At 46.2% G+C, this 15,762-nt stretch overlaps 1 protein-coding gene across 1 annotated transcript; it reads left to right on the top strand.

Annotated features, from left to right (window-relative positions):
* Positions 1-13,139: 13,139 nt before the first annotated feature.
* On the top strand, positions 13,140-14,536 carry LOC306639917 (roundabout homolog 3-like; the record flags this gene model as incomplete). Its single annotated transcript, XM_079103597.1, has 4 exons — positions 13,140-13,440; positions 13,754-13,911; positions 14,291-14,404; positions 14,507-14,536. 4 exons carry the CDS (start codon positions 13,140-13,142, stop codon positions 14,534-14,536), a joined length of 603 nt encoding a protein of 200 aa, XP_078959723.1.
* Positions 14,537-15,762: the final 1,226 nt, after the last annotated feature.

Genomic DNA, 15,762 nt, shown 5'->3' on the forward strand with positions numbered 1-15,762 from the left:
CTGCTTACAATTGTAACAAAACAGTAATAAATATCGGAAGAATCATAATAAGAAGTGTTCTTGATATAAGTGATGAAAGTATTAAAATATTAAATGATATTAAAATCTGGTAGCTGTTTTATTTTCCACAGCCCCTTACCACTGGGATTAGAAGTAGGATGGGCATAATCCTGCTTCTCATAGTTCAATCTGAACCATTCTCTCTTCCCTCTCCATAAAAATCTCCCCACCTTTGAGTCGAATGTCATGAGACTATCCAGTTTCTTTGCTGCTCATTTTCATGACCTCTTATCCTCCCCCACATCTTATCTACTCTACCTTGACCATGAACTCCTGTGGCATACTCTAGTGGATTTTGCCATAATCAATAACTGATCTTCTTCATGATCTCAATTTCAAGCATTCTCATTTCCAATCTCAATTACCTGCCCCCCCCCCACTTCCCTTCTTTTGGTATTCCAATTCCAACAAATTTTAAATCACAGTTGGATAATCCCTTGATCCTAATTCCTTTCCATTCACCTCAACTCCTTTTCACTGTTAAGCTTCATGGTCTCATATCCCTTATTATTCAGCTTAAATTGGCACGTTCAATCATCAGAATGAGTTTCTTGCAGACATTCTAACTTCCTTACCTGACTCTTAATCCTGTGAGCTTGTTTGGCTAACCTACAATCTTGGACAAATTCAGCTTTCCACTTCTTCCACACCTGCACTCAATCAGCTGAATGTACTTGAAAAAGAAGATAAGAATGCTGGTCTCACTTTTAATTCATGATCACTAACCTCAAGTACTCTAATGCTGCCTAGTAAGTATACACATTACTGTCATTGTTAACCTTCCTGCTTTCCCACGTGACTATGTCAGTCACTGTTCTCGATTCAACCTGCCAACACCCCACCCACTAGCCTCACTCTTAGCCTGTAACTTTGCTTCCTATTTCATGGAGAATAGAGAAGCAATCAGAAGAGAACTCCCATGGGATCCTACCGCCACATCTCACCACCTCTTTGTATTTGTGTCCCTATACCCTAGCCTTTGTCCTGTTTCTGTGTATGACCTATGTATATCCTGGGTAAAAAAACTCATTCACCTATGCACTAGATCCCATTGTCTCTCCTACCCAGGGACATTGCTCCAGCAACTCTTTCCCTTCTTCTCTGTATCATAAGTTCCCCTCTCAATGACACAATTTTAGCCAGCACATAAACATGAGATTGTTCCCCTTATTTTATTAAAAAATTTCTAATTTTACTTTTTTCAACTATCTCCCTGTAAATATCTTTCCCATTTCAGCAAAACCCTAATTCTGTTCTATTTATTCTCAGATCCACACCAGACATATTTTGCTCCCACCAACCTATCAAATCTGCTTTTAACAAGGTCAACAGTGACATCTATAATACTAAATTCGACAATCTCAGTCTTCATCCTAGTTTTCTTAGTCCATTTGGAATAAAAAAAAAAAAAAAATTCAGAGACTGGGTAGCCCAAACAAGAAATACTTACTTTTTACAGTTCAAGAGGCTGATAACTCCAAGATAAAGATGCTGACAGATTCAATGTGAGGAACTGCTTCCTGGTTTATAGGAGGCTGCCTTCTCTATGTGTCGTGTGGTGGAAGAGGCAAGAGAGCTCTCTGGGACCTGTTTTATAAGGGCACTAATCCCATTCCTGAGGATCCACCCTCATAACCTTATCACCCCCTGTGGCCCCACATTCAAATACCATCACCTTGGGGGTTATGATTTCAACATATGAATTCTAGGGGGATACAAACATCCAGTCTATAACACCGGCTGATGTTGTTCCATTCACCAAGACCATTCCCTCCTCCTTCACTTGTTTCCTCTTTTCTTCATTTAATTTCCAGGATGCCACATTGTTCCAGATCTCTCTTATCTGTCTGTTCCCCTCTCAGCCTTCTCTATTCTTCCTCCTCAATTTCCTAAGTTCTAAACGTTATAGTGTCCAATGGCCCAGTTCTTGAATCTGCTCATTTTTATCTGTCTCCCTTGGTGATCTTATCTACTTCTGGGTCTTAATGCATCAATACAAGGCTGCTCAAATTTATACATCTATCCTAGATGTGATCCTCTGAATTTCAGATGAGTTTGTTCAACTGCCTACCTGACACCATCACTGGGATTCTTTCTTTTTGGTTATCAGGAATTGAGCTCAGGGTGCTTAACCATCGAGTCACATTCCTAGCCCTTTTTATTTTTGTTTTGAGACAAGGTCTCCCTAAGTTGCTCAGGGCTTTGCTAAGTTGCTGAGGCTGTCCTCAAATTTGTAATCCTTGTGTTTCAGCCTCCTAAGTCACTGGGACTATAGATGTGTGCCACAATGCCCAGTCCCTGCTCTGGGATTTCTAACAGGCATCCCAAACTTAATGTCCCCCAAACTGAGTTCCCAATATTTCCCATTGAATCTAGAATACCTTTAGGTTTTCTTATCTTTGTAAAATTTTGTTAGCTTTATTTATTTTTTTCCTGCAGTACAGGGGATTGAACCCCCATGGGTGCTCTACCATTGACTACATCCCTAACCATTTTTTTAAAAATCTTAAGACTGGATCTTGCTAAGTTGATGAGGCTGGCAAATTTGCAATCCTCCTGCCTCAGCATTCTGAGTTGCTGAGATTACAGGTGTGTATCACTGTATCCTACATAGCCTCTGTTTTTAAAATATACCCATTATCCAAATACTTCTCATCGCTGCTGGTACCACTCTGGTCTTAATTGCCAGCATCATTTATCTATATATTGCAAATACTTTTCAACTGATTTTCTTGGCTTCTGCCCTTACCCCATCCTCAGACTATTCTCAGCAGTCAGAGAAATCCTATTAAAAAATAAGTCAGATTATATTAGTCCTCTGGTCAAATCTGTCTAATGACTCTCATCTCATTAAAAAATTTGCTGAAGTCCTTGTTATGTCTCACAAGACCTATGCAATCTCTCCACTGTTGATGTCTCTCTCCCTAGTCACTCTACCCACATAGATCTTCCTTTTCCTCCAACTGACTAGTTATACTACAGTCTCAGGGCTTTTGCACTTGTTCTTTCCTCTATCTGGAATGACTCTTCCTTAAGATAGCACCGTGGCTCACTCCCTCACTTACCTAAGGTCTTGACTCAAATGTAATTTTCTCAATGAAGACTTTTTTTGGAACCCCATTTAAATCTTAGCTTCTCCCACCACTACTAAATAATTTTCATTACTATTTAACTTGCTATATACTCAACAGATTTATCTCATTTATTGTCTGCCATATCCGTTAGAAGGTAAGTTCCACAAGGGCAGTTACTTTGGTAACTGATGTATGCCTAATTTCTAAGAGTGCTTTGAATAAAGTAGATGTTCAATAAATCCTCATTTAGAGAGTGAATAAATACAAATATATTGTCTTTGAAAAGAAAACATCAGTACTGTGAAGAAATCAAATCTCTTAAATTGGTCCATAAAACTAGGTAACTCTATAGAAGTCTCAAAAAGATTTTTTTCAAAGCTTAATTAAAGGATATTTAAGGCCATCTAAAAATGTTTTGGGGAATAGCTAAAGGAAGTTTAAACATTAATATTAATGAAGGGAAACTATCAGATGTAAAATATATTACAGAACTGCAATAACTGAATAATAACACACAGATTAACTAAAGAACAGAGATTCCTAGTCATACAGGAATTTTGCATATAAGAAAAGTGACCCTGCAAATCAGTGAAGGAAACATAGGGATAACTGCTTATTTTTTTAAGGGAAAAACTGTATCTTTACCTTAATATTTATACAAAAATCCTAGTTGTATTGAAGGACTGAGTGTAAAATATTAAACCCTAGAATTATTAGAAAAAACTAAGGATTCTATTCTTTTAATATTGGCAATAGAAGGACTTTCTAAGCATAACAAAACCTCAAAAGATATAATATACTATGCGGATAGGATTTGACTTTATTTTTTTTAATCAGGCAAAATATTTCAAAGTTAAAAGTTGAATGACAAACTGAGGGAAAATCACAACACACATATGAGAGACAAATAATAAAATTTCCCCTAGCATATGAAAAGGACAAATCATGCAAAAATATACAAGTGACTAATAAACATATGAAAAATGCTCAAATTCCCTTTGAAATAAAAATGAGTATAACAAAAATTAAATGCATATTTAATTTATTGACTAGAAAAAATTATTATAGTTGGTCTTGCTGTGAAATCAGGAGCTCTCATACACTATTGATAATTGAGATTATCATTTATAGCAATATTTTGAAGGGCAATTTGGTAATATCTATGAAAATTATAAATGCACATACTTTTATTATGTAGCACTGGGCAGTTTACTTAAGTAGAGTTCTTTTATTTGTATGTGCTTTTCTGCTTTTTAATAATCTCGAAGGGTACACGTGAAACCATCAATGGGTTTGTAAGATGAAACCACTTAGGCTCTCTTACTCTGCTTGAATATTTTTGTGTGAGCATGAATTATAAAAATATTTTTAAGAATAGAAAAATAGAGCTTCTAGGAGAATATCAGGAGTAATGGAGGGGGAAGGAGGAAGAAAAGAGGAAAAGAAGGTGTACTAAGTTGAATAGTATACCCTCCAAAAATTTCATGCCCACCCAGAACTTCATCATGTGACTTTGAAGCTAGTGGTGTAGCTCAGTAGAATGTGTGAAGCCCTTGGTTAAATCTACAACATACCTTATTTGGAAGAGAATTTGTTTGGACTTTGACAGATATAATTAGTTAAGATGGGGTCATAATAGATTAATTTCGGCTCTAATCCAATGACTAGTGGCTTTACAGGAAGAAATAACAGAGACCCACAGGAGGCTGTGTGAAGACAGAGGAAAGATTGAAGTGATGGGGCTGGGGGTGTAGCTCACTGGTACAGGGTTTGCCTAACACACACGGCCCTAGATTTAATTAATAACACTGGGGGGGGGGGGATGAAGTGATGCATCTACAAGCTGAGGAATGCCAAGGATTGTTGGCAAACACTGGAAACTGTAAGAGACAAGGAAAGATCCTTCTCTAGAGCCTTCAGAGAGAGCATGGCCCAGCAGACACTTGGATTTCAGACTTCCAGCTTCCAGAATTAAGAGAATACATTTCTGTTGCTTTATGCCACTCAGTTTGAGCCAGTTTGTTGCCGTGGCCCCAGCAATCCTAATGCAGGAAAAAGAGGAGAGAGAGAGAGAGAGTGAGAGAGAGAGGAAGGCAAGTAGGCCCAGAGGGGCGGTTGTGAGGATCGACCATTTAATCAGCTGTATTCACTAAGCATGTATTTATGGAGTGCTTGCTCTGTACCTAGTTTTATAACAGAAACCAAGAAAGCTCTTCTTCTCCCTAGCCTATGTTACATCTGTTCTGGGATGTGGACATTTCTACCCAATTGCCTCCAGATATCCAGACTTGGTGGGGTGTGTGGCAAAGTGTCTTCCCGAGGCTCTTCCAGTGGAACCCTGTGGGGATAGGGGTTCTCTTGGGCAAGGGGCCCGGCTTATTATCCCTAGCCTATGTTACATCTGTTCTGAGATGTGGACATTTCTGCCCAATTGCCTCCAGATTTCCAGACTTGGTGGGGTGTGTGGCAAAGTATCTCCCTAAAGGTTCTTCCAGTGGAACCCTGTGGGGATAGGGGTTCTCCTGGGGAGGGGGCCCTGACTCATTATCTCAGCAGTACTGGGTTGAGCCAACAAACTCTGGTTCCTGCTGGGGGCAGCTCCTGCTGTCTGCTTTCCAGCTGGGTGCCTGCTCTTTGCTCTCTGATCCCCCCTCCTCTTTAGTCCTCTGGCCCCTGCTGGCTGGGTCACAGCCCCCTGGCATCATTACTCAGAAGCTGGCAGCCCTGCTGAGCCATTCACAAGCATAGTCTAGCAGGGTAGATATTGGGTTCTTTACCCCTCCCCACTAAAAAAAAACACATATACACACATATGCTCAATGCACATTAGTACCCTGGGAAGGGGTCCAGGCAGAGACAGTGAAGGGAGGCTATAGGCTCTGGGGGGATGCAAATGGACTGGGTGTTGTGTGTGTGTATTGTGGGGAGTTAGAGGTAGTAATCAGTGTGAGATTGGTGGGGAGGCTGTCCTCAGACTGCCCTCCTGGGCAATTGCATCATCCACAAGCAGCTGGCATGCAGACTTTGGACCACCAAGAAGCCTTCCCATATAGCATCAGCTTGGCCACTGAAAATTCCCAGTCACATTCTCTGGTCTTTGTGCTGGCACTAGGCCAAGGAAGTTAGCTATTCTTGCCCCCAACATGCAGCGCACATGCACGCGCACACACACACACACAAACACACTCTTCAGGTTAATACTTAAGTGTTACTCATAATCGCTTTCCTTTCCTCTTCTCCCTGTTCTCTGCAAACCCACCTGTTCCAAATACCTTGGGAAAGAAATACTTCTTTTCTACTTCTACCTCATTAACCCCCTGGCCTTATGCTTTTTTCTGACTTTCAGGCCCCCACCCTAGTACACTCACACTCATACAAATGCTCATCCTTATTTCTCTCTCTCTCTCTCTCTCTCTCTCTTTCTCTCTCTCTCTCTCTCTCTCACACACACACACACACACAAATTTCTTCCCATCAGAGGTCATAACCCTATATGAATAAACTTATCCTCTAATTTCACAAATTCAACACCTCCCTTCCTCCCTGCCTCTTACTATTCTCTCTTCTTTCGGCCAAATCTTCCTCAAAACCTCCTGTTCTCTTTCTTACCCTTCTAGAGTTTGGACTGTTATGTATCATTGGTAAAATTTCAGAAAAGAAGTAGATTATCAAAGTGGTAGAAGGGAGCAGCCCTGAACTCAACTCTGACTTTTTCTTCACCCTAAGGTGAGAGATTATAAACTAACTGCATTGGCCCTGGATGAGGTCTCTCTGATTCCAGAGTATCTACTGAGTGTTTTAGGTGTGATGTAACCACCTAAGTTGTACGGGTTAGGAAATGGAAAAAGATGCATTTACCTACTCCCTCAAAACAAGAGGAAAATTCAAAGAGCTATCTTAATATTTTGGGTAGGGGAGGGAGTAGACAGTAAGAAAACAAGTCGGACACAAACCCTTTCCAGAAATGCCTTAGGGAATAGCCTACAGTTCCAGTTTTCAGGTTGCCCTGGGATCATAACTAAAAAGGGAGAAGGAAAGGAGAGGGCTGCAGAAGAGCTGGTAGGTGTGGACTCCACTGGGCCGCCTTTACTCACTCTGGGATCCACCCTTTGCCAGACCTGGAGAGCTAGGCACACTCTGGCATGGGAGGTGAAGGAGGTGAAGAGCAGGAACTTGTGCTGTGGTTGAGAAGCATTACCCTTTGTGTCACCTCCCTTGAGTACTCCACCCTCTTTTTAGCTTTAGTTCTGAGTTAATTTAAAAGAAGACTATTCTAGAGATAGTAAGAAAAAGAAAGAAGGAAAGAGCAGAGAGAAACAAAAAGGAAAAGTGGGCAGAGGAATGAGAAAGTATGCAGAAGGGGTGAAGTGTAGAAGAGAGACAAGATATGGGGACAGGCAGGTCTTAGGAAGGAGAATAGTACTTCCACTATTTGTCCAGCTTCCAAACACAGATGACAGGGATTAGAAAGCGGCCGTGCCCATGGGCTGAGCTGCTGCCTCCGCTCAGGGAACCCTGAGCAAATACGCCCTGATCCCCACATAAAGGGCCAATTAACTGCGCCGTCTTCGGAAACAAATCCGCTAACAGGGTGACAAGCCCCTAGACGCCAGCGGGCTCTGCGTTTGCTGAGAGGCCAGTCGGGAGCAAATCAGGGGATTAGAATGGGGCAGGATCTGCATGATGGGAGGGTTTCCAGCCTTCTTCGCTTCAGAGCAAGGCCTGATGTCAGGATGCAGTTTCTCTTCGGTCCTGGTTGGAGTTCTAATGTGATGGAACCCGCGTGACCTCAGTCAACAGGGGGCCCTAGCAAAGGATTCTGGTATTGTGAATCTGAAGGGTCAGAGTAGATCAAGCTGTGAAATCTTCCTTAAGAGATGGGGAAACAGGTCTAGAGTGGTGACGTCTTGTAATTGGCAAATATAGGATTGGAACCCGTTCTGGGTTGGCCATTGCTGAAGGAACAGGTTTCTGTTGAGGAAATGTAGTATACCTCTTACCATATCTCCTACCCGAATGCCGCCTGGCCCTGGAGCAAGACCTCAGAGCACGAAACAGACACATCCCTATCTTTTTCTTGGAAAGAATGTGCCACTAGCCCTTCTTCCACCTACGCCTGTCTCAGCCTCAAGGTCTGCTCTGATCGAGTCTTCCTGAGGCATCATACCCTAGTTCAGCGCCGGCAGATGAGGTGCTGAAAGAACAGCTCCCAAGGCTCTGGCTCTAGAGTTGCCAGCCAGAGTTCTCCCCGCCCATATCTGGTTTATGCTTGGGGTCTCGCTAAGTCTCGCCAAGAGCTTCGGCGAAGGAGTAGGAAAGACGCTTAAACGCACATTAGTTGCAAGTTGTATCAGGAGGAGTGTGGACTGAGGAAGGAGTCTTGGGACAAGCCCCTTCTAACCCCTTAACAAGGCCCCGGCTCTCTTGCGTGCCCTTGGTCTTGTTTACCCCGGGTCTACTATTGCACATTGCTGCTCCTTCCAGGCAGTGCACGTTTGTCTCACTATCACAGATACTGATGGCGGAGCTGGAACGCTGCCACTCACTCATCAGCAGTACCCTACCCCAGATGGGAAGTCCTGTTCTCTCTCTTTCCCCAACACTCCATGGCCATTTCCAGTCTAGGAAAAGTGTGCATATTTGTTTGTGAGAGTGAGGGGACTGGAAAATCTTTAGGAAAAAAGAGCTATTAAAGAATTCAGAAGTAGAATGGGATTATGGGTGGGGGTCACCACCCAAGAATGACCCATATTAGGTTTGAACAGATTTACACGAATTTTGCATCCATCTTTTTCTCTCCTCTTACACTTGATTTTACAGAAACAATATTGCTCTTTGTCTTTGCCCTAGACGCCTTAGTTTCCTTTCAGTCTCCTCAAAAGATATAAAGCAATTTAATAAAACATGTCAAAGCAGAGTAATACAGAGTATGCAAATAAATGAGAGTTGCCTGGGTTTCCCTGTGTCCTTCCCTCCAATTTAATTCGTGTTCTGAATATCTCGCTGGAACTCCTGGTTTAGGACGTCTGAAGCAAGGACTCCTGGGCCAAGGAGGCTAAGGTGAATCACCCATTTCCTGGCCTCCCGGCTGCAGACCAATTAGGGTGAATCTATCCTGGCATTTTCTTCCCACTTCCAACTTCCGCTCCGAATCACCCTCGCCTCCAGAGCTACCATCATTAAGCCCCGAGGCTTGAAAGGAAATGAAAGTCAGGGTTTTGAAAGCTAAAAGAACGTATGCTTACACTTTGCCTCAGTTTACCTGCGGTTCAGGAAAGGACAGGAGAAATTTCTGTTTTAAAGTTGGGCAGAAGGAAAGAGTCGGAGCCTCATTTCTCATCTTGGGTGCTTTGAGAGAGAAAGGAAACTCTCCACGTCCAGAACAGGACTCTGAGCTAGGGGTGCGGGGCGGGGACTCCAACGCGCGCTTTGCGACTCTGGTTTCCTGCCCTGCTAGTGGCGGTCCGGTGGGGGTGGCAGTGCGGAGGGAGGTGGATTAAGCCCTTAATTACGCCGTGATCGGCGTGGCACCTGCTTTCCGCACGCCCAGCTCCCAGGGGACTCTGGCACTGGGGGGGGTGGAGAGAAGGACCAGCGAAGGAGGAGGGCACGCGAAGGCACCGGCCGTACCCAGGCGCGCCTGCAGGACAGCGGCACCGTGGCTGTGGCAGCGCGCAGAGGCTGTGGAGGGGCTTACGGCTCCCGGCCCACGGGTCTCAGACCCAGGGGCTGGGCCCCGAGCCCCCAGCCCCAGACCCAGTCGGGTCGCGCAATGCTGCGCTACCTGCTCAAAACGCTGCTGCAGATGAACTTGTTCGCGGACTCCCTGGCCGGGGACATCTCCAACTCCAGTGAGCTGCTCTTCGGCGGCTTCAACTCCTCGCTGGCAGCGCTCAACCACAGTTCGCTGCCTCCCAGCGACCCCTCTCTCAACGGTGAGACTGCCCGTGGGGACGTCGGATACCGGGCTAGGGGTGAGGAGAGAGAACTGCGTGGAGAGGAAGGCTAAAGCGCTCCTGTCCCGAAGTCCAGGACTGAGCGGCGCCTTCCAGCACCTCTGGGGAAAGTGGGGTCCAAAAGTTAACTTGGAGCACCTGAGTGGGGGGTATACGAGGAAGGGCGAGGGCTTCAGGGGAGATGGCTACTGAATCCTTTACTTCCCATTTCCCCAACTACCTCCCACGCCACTCCAGGTGAGGAGAACGTGGCTTGTGATGGGCAAGTCCCAAGCTAAGAAAAGCACCGGCCCACCGCTTGGAGGGCAGAGGAGGGGGCACAGTCACCTGCGGGTTTGAGCCTAGGCGGTAACTCGGTGACCTACCCAGGTATCAGGTCTACCTCCAGGATTCGAAGCTTTCCAACAATTCACTCGGGACCAGAGTGAAGAATCCAAAATGTTGGCGGTATTTGCTACGCAGGGGACCAGGACAGCGATCATTTCAAGGAAAGTTAGAACTAAGTTTGTCTCTCAGTGGTAGGACTCAGAACCAACCCGTCTCGGCAAAGCTGCGGCGAGCAGGCAGTGCCGGCGGTGAGGTCGTTACCGCTAATTACGGTGATTAATAAATGACTGGGACGAAGCTCACTCCCCAAGCGCAGCGGGAGGCGGCAATATTGGGCTGCGGGCTGCCTGGGGAGAAGCCCCATTGCGCCTCCTGCTGGCAGTGTCAGGAACTCCCACCTTCCGGCACGCCTTTGCGGGTGTTTCTTTTCAGGTACTTCCTACCCTATCCCTCCGCCTTAGCGCTCTCTAGTTCAGTAGTGACCACTGCGCAGGGGGCTCGAAGGTGGCAAGAAAGGAAAAACTGAGCAATGTGTGTGTTTGTATGTTGAGTACTCCAGGTGCTGGGGAGGAGCCCCAGAGCCCCATTAGCATGACCATTAGCTATTCATTAGGCTGCTGTAGAAGAATCTCCAGAGACAAGGAATGACAGGGATGAAATTCCAGGGAAAGGGAACCTGCAGCTGTGTCTACAGGAATTAGGGAGAAAGAATCAGGCAGAAGGGTGTGGTATGTATGGGAGGAATGGAGAAGAAGACGATGGGGAATGAGCTAGAATCCTACAAGATGGTGACTCCAGAGGATTCCCAGGGGTTCAAGCACAGAGACCCTTCTCACTATGCCCAGAGTCACGCCTTCACTCATGTAAGGCTTTTACAGAGTTTTTACCATACATGGTCACATTTAAGCTTGAAAAATTAGTGAGCTATATAGGAAAGATGTTAATAATCACATTTTGCTGCTGAGGAAACAAATTTATAGAGGTTGACCGGTACCTCAAATGGTCACAAAAACAGGATGAAGCAAAATCTTGGCAATAACACGTCTGTCTGCTTTCATCATACCTGAGTGTTGTTTAAAGAGGAAAAATAATACTTGGGACTGCTTGAATCAATCCAGGTAGAGACTGTAGAGGCCATGATAAGGTAGGGAGTGTGGGGCAAGAAGAGCCCTTAAGGAATAGTTGAATCACCTTGTGTTGACCCTTCCCCCAAGGGCTTTACACCCATTCTGGTTGGGGACTCCAACCACAGATAATGGCTCAGAGAAGTTAAATAATTTGTCCAAGTTGTTACAGTTATGCAGTGTTAAAGTCTGAGAACCCAGCCCTGAGTGTTTGGAAGTCAAAGTCTGGAATTTTAACTACTCCTGGGCTCACCATGAAGTGTGCCCAAATTGGAACTAGGATGGGATGGTGGAATACCCATGAGCTGCAGAGATTTCCATGTGGAGGGGAGAAGATAGAGAAAATCATTCCCTTCCCCAAGTGGGAGAGAAATTGATCTTGTCTCCAACTGTTAAATAAACTGTCCCCAGGATAAACCAGAAGAGCGTAACCAGTTCAGCTTTGTTTACCCTAGAACGTCTAAGAGTATGGGCAGGAAGTGAAATCTAATCCTACACCCAGCCTGGAAGCAAGAGGTCCCTGAGGATTTTGGAACAGGGTGGGTTGGGCGTGGGCGAAGGAAGGCGCTGAACAGATGTGCCTAGTAGTCTCTGGTTATTTAAGGACGTCAGATTACACAATACTGCAGCGGCGCCTACTGGCCCAAACAGGTTATAAATCCTTTTCCGAGGTCCGGAGAAAGAGATGAGTATTTTCACAAGCTCCCGGTTTCTTCCTGGATCCCAAACAGTGCGACAGAAGATAAAACAGGCAGAAATCTGTAGGCCAAGTGAGAGGCATGGGTAGAACTTGACGGCTAACTCATCCGAGGCAACACGGGCTGTAGGATTTATTTTCCAGCAGCGTAATTTTTTTTTTTTTTGGCTTTTCTTGCTACATCTAGTAAAATAATCTGTTGAAAGCACTGCTTAGAAAAGGAGCATTACAGACACTTAATACCTGTGATTTGCATTCAATACCTGTGATGTCACAGAACTCCCAAAACTAAAGGAGGTTATCTGGGGTGTCATAGAGACCAGGTTAAGAACTTCTTCCTTCTTGTCTCAGGCCCCAGCCATGTCATTCATGTCTTCCCTTTCATAAGGGATCCCAGGTTAATCCACACTGTCCATTCACTAGTCAGGAACTATATAGAGGTCAAGAACCAAAACCCAAGTGGTGCTCTGTTGGGTGTTCACTAGAAAAGTAGAACCAGCACCGGTGAGTGAAAACCAGCCGACTAGACATGTAGTATAAACACCAAGTCACGGCCCAGTTATTCACCTAAATTCGCAGGAGAGAAGGCTGAGTCTTTAGGAATTCCAGAAAGTAGGTCCAGGAATTTGTGTCCTGATTCCTTTACTGATCTGCCTGTCTGTAGGCATCTCCTTTCCAGTCTAAGAACGTCTGCCAACAAAGAGATACTGGAGCCTACAGAGGAAGAGGGTGGGCAGGGTGGACTTTGCTCTAGCAGCTGAAGCTTGGGAAATGAAACAACCAAAAGGTTCTCTTTCCTTTTGGAGCCTCAGTAGCTTTCCCAAATTCCCGATCTGAGCTTTTTGCTCACCCCGCCCCCACCGCCGCCTCCCCAGAGTCAAGAATTGGGCCAGAGGACGCTATGCCGCGCATCGTGGAGCAGCCACCTGATCTACTGGTCTCCCGGGGCGAGCCGGCCACGCTGCCCTGTCGTGCTGAGGGCCGACCCAGACCCAACATCGAATGGTACAAGAATGGGGCACGCGTGGCCACAGCACGCGAGGACCCGCGCGCGCACCGCCTACTGCTGCCCAGCGGCGCCCTCTTCTTTCCGAAAATTGTGCATGGGCGCCGCGCTCGACCGGATGAGGGAATCTACACTTGTGTGGCCCGCAACTACCTGGGGGTTGCAGCGAGTCGAAACGCCTCTCTTGAAGTAGCAGGTGAGAATTCTGTCGTTAACTGATAGTTTCCAGAGCCTGGGGGGCGGTGGGGGCCACCGGGCAAAACTACGAAGAGTCATCCTCAGGGGGCTCAGCCCATTCAGCATCTTCCTTTGGTCTCTAAAGCCGAGATTATGGCCAGAGGAGGAAGTGGGTCTGACTCAAGCCTTGTATTTTGGAACCTGAAAAAAGCTCAGGTCTGCTGTGATCCATCTACCCCTATACAACACTATACTTGGATCCTCACCAAGTTAGGTCACATCATACTGTTTATTCTCCTGACCCTTTTCCCTTGACACCCCTCTCTCTTCAGTCCTCCGTGATGATTTCCGGCAGTCTCCTGGAAACGTGGTGGTGGCAGTGGGGGAGCCAGCAGTAATGGAATGTGTGCCCCCCAGGGGCCACCCAGAACCTTTGGTGACTTGGAAGAAGGACAGTGCAAGGCTTAAAGAGGAGGAGGGAAGGATTACGGTGAGGGATGGGGCCACAGGCTATGAGTCTGGCACCAGACTCAAAGGAGGAAGGCCCAAATCTAAGTCTCTGGGGCCTGGGAATAATTTCTTGATATTGATGAGGTTGGAGATTTAGATCAGAGCATCAGGTAACCAGAAGCTGAGAGTCAGCTATTGAGTAAGTGAAAAGGAGGGTAGGATGAAATAGAGGTTAGAGAGGTGGGAGCATGATGTCCCAGGGAGTCCTTATCTGATACATGGGTCAATTTCATTGGTCTTCTTCCTGGACTTGCTGTGAGAACCAGATACACTTTACACACACACACACACACACACACACACACACACACACACTTTGATGGCTATAAAGGACCAAAGTTACCATTATTACCCTGCAGATTCGTGGAGGGAAGCTGATGATGTCACACACACTCAAGAGTGATGCCGGGATGTATGTGTGTGTGGCATCCAACATGGCAGGAGAACGGGAGAGTGGGGCAGCTGAACTTGTGGTACTGGGTAGGCACTGGGAGTTTTGGAATTATGGAGTGGGTAACCCAGAAAGTAAGTAGCTGTGCAGACTCCCTGACTGATCATTGGTTCCCACTCTTTAGAGCGTCCCTCATTCCTGCGAAGACCAGTAAACCAGGTGGTCCTGGCTGATGCCCCTGTAATTTCCTATGTGAGGTGGAGGGGGATCCCCCACCTCATCTGCACTGGCGCAAGGAGGATGGGGAACTGCCCACAGGCAGGTGAGAAGCCCCCTTCTGCCTGTGCAGAGACCCAAACAGCTCAAACTGGAAGGCAGACACCCTCTCACTTGAGGGCACAGAGAAGTCTCCTCCTCAGAGACAGTGGCCCCTGTTGTGTCCAGCCCCCCCCCCCCCACCATCCCAACTTGTGGGTACCAGCTTCTATTCCTGTTGAGTACTCTGCCTTATCTTTTTGTACCCTGACCCTGGTGTCTGTCCTGGGGGAGAGAGAAGGGGTCTGTAGCTGTGACCAACCCAGCCTGGGTGGGGAGTGGAGCAGGTATGAGATCCGGAGCGACCACAGCCTTTGGATTGGGCAAGTGAGTGCTGAAGATGAGGGGACTTACACCTGTGTGGCGGAGAACAGCGTGGGCCGTGTGGAAGCATCTGGTTCCCTCAGTGTTCACGGTGAGGGCTCCACCTGGGACTGCCTGCAGGTGGGGTGATATGAGGGAAGAAGAAGGATGGGTCGCAGTGCAGGGAATGGGAGAGAAAGAGCGGGAGATGTGGGTGGGTGGCCTGAGACTTCTGGAAGGAGAGAAAAGAGAGTCAAACAAATTCTAGTGGGAGGTGGGTGTCTGCTTCTATTTAAGCAAGGCTTGGGCTTCTCTTTCCTGTTCCTTCATGCTCCTTCTTAGTACTACAAAGTCCCTTTCCTTTATCTCACTCCCCTTCCTAGTCCACCTCAGTTGGTGACCCAACCCCACGACCAGATGGCAGCTCTTGGAGAGAATGTGACTTTCCAGTGTGAGACTAAAGGAAACCCCCCACCTGCCATCTTCTGGCAGAAAGAAGGAAGTCAAGTAGGTGGCTGTCTCCAAAACGCTGCCTGTCAGCTCTTTTCTCTGGGCCTTCCTCCCTCTGCATTCTGCAAACTTTTCTCTGGGGCTTCTGTTTTACCTTTGGTACCCTACCCCTAGAAACTCTTGCAAATTACTTGGGAGCATTAAATAAAATAATGAATATAAAGTGACTGGAACATTTGGACACTTTAAAAAAACAGTAATATGTTTAGTAACATTACTGTTTATACAGTAATATGTTTAGGTGGTAGTGAACAGTCCTGGATGATAATTCCTTGGAGAATCTTTCTATTTTGGGACAAAGATGTCCTGGGG

Source organism: Sciurus vulgaris (genome assembly GCF_902686455.1).
Source record: "Sciurus vulgaris genome assembly, chromosome: 11".
NCBI lineage: Eukaryota > Metazoa > Chordata > Mammalia > Rodentia > Sciuridae > Sciurus > Sciurus vulgaris.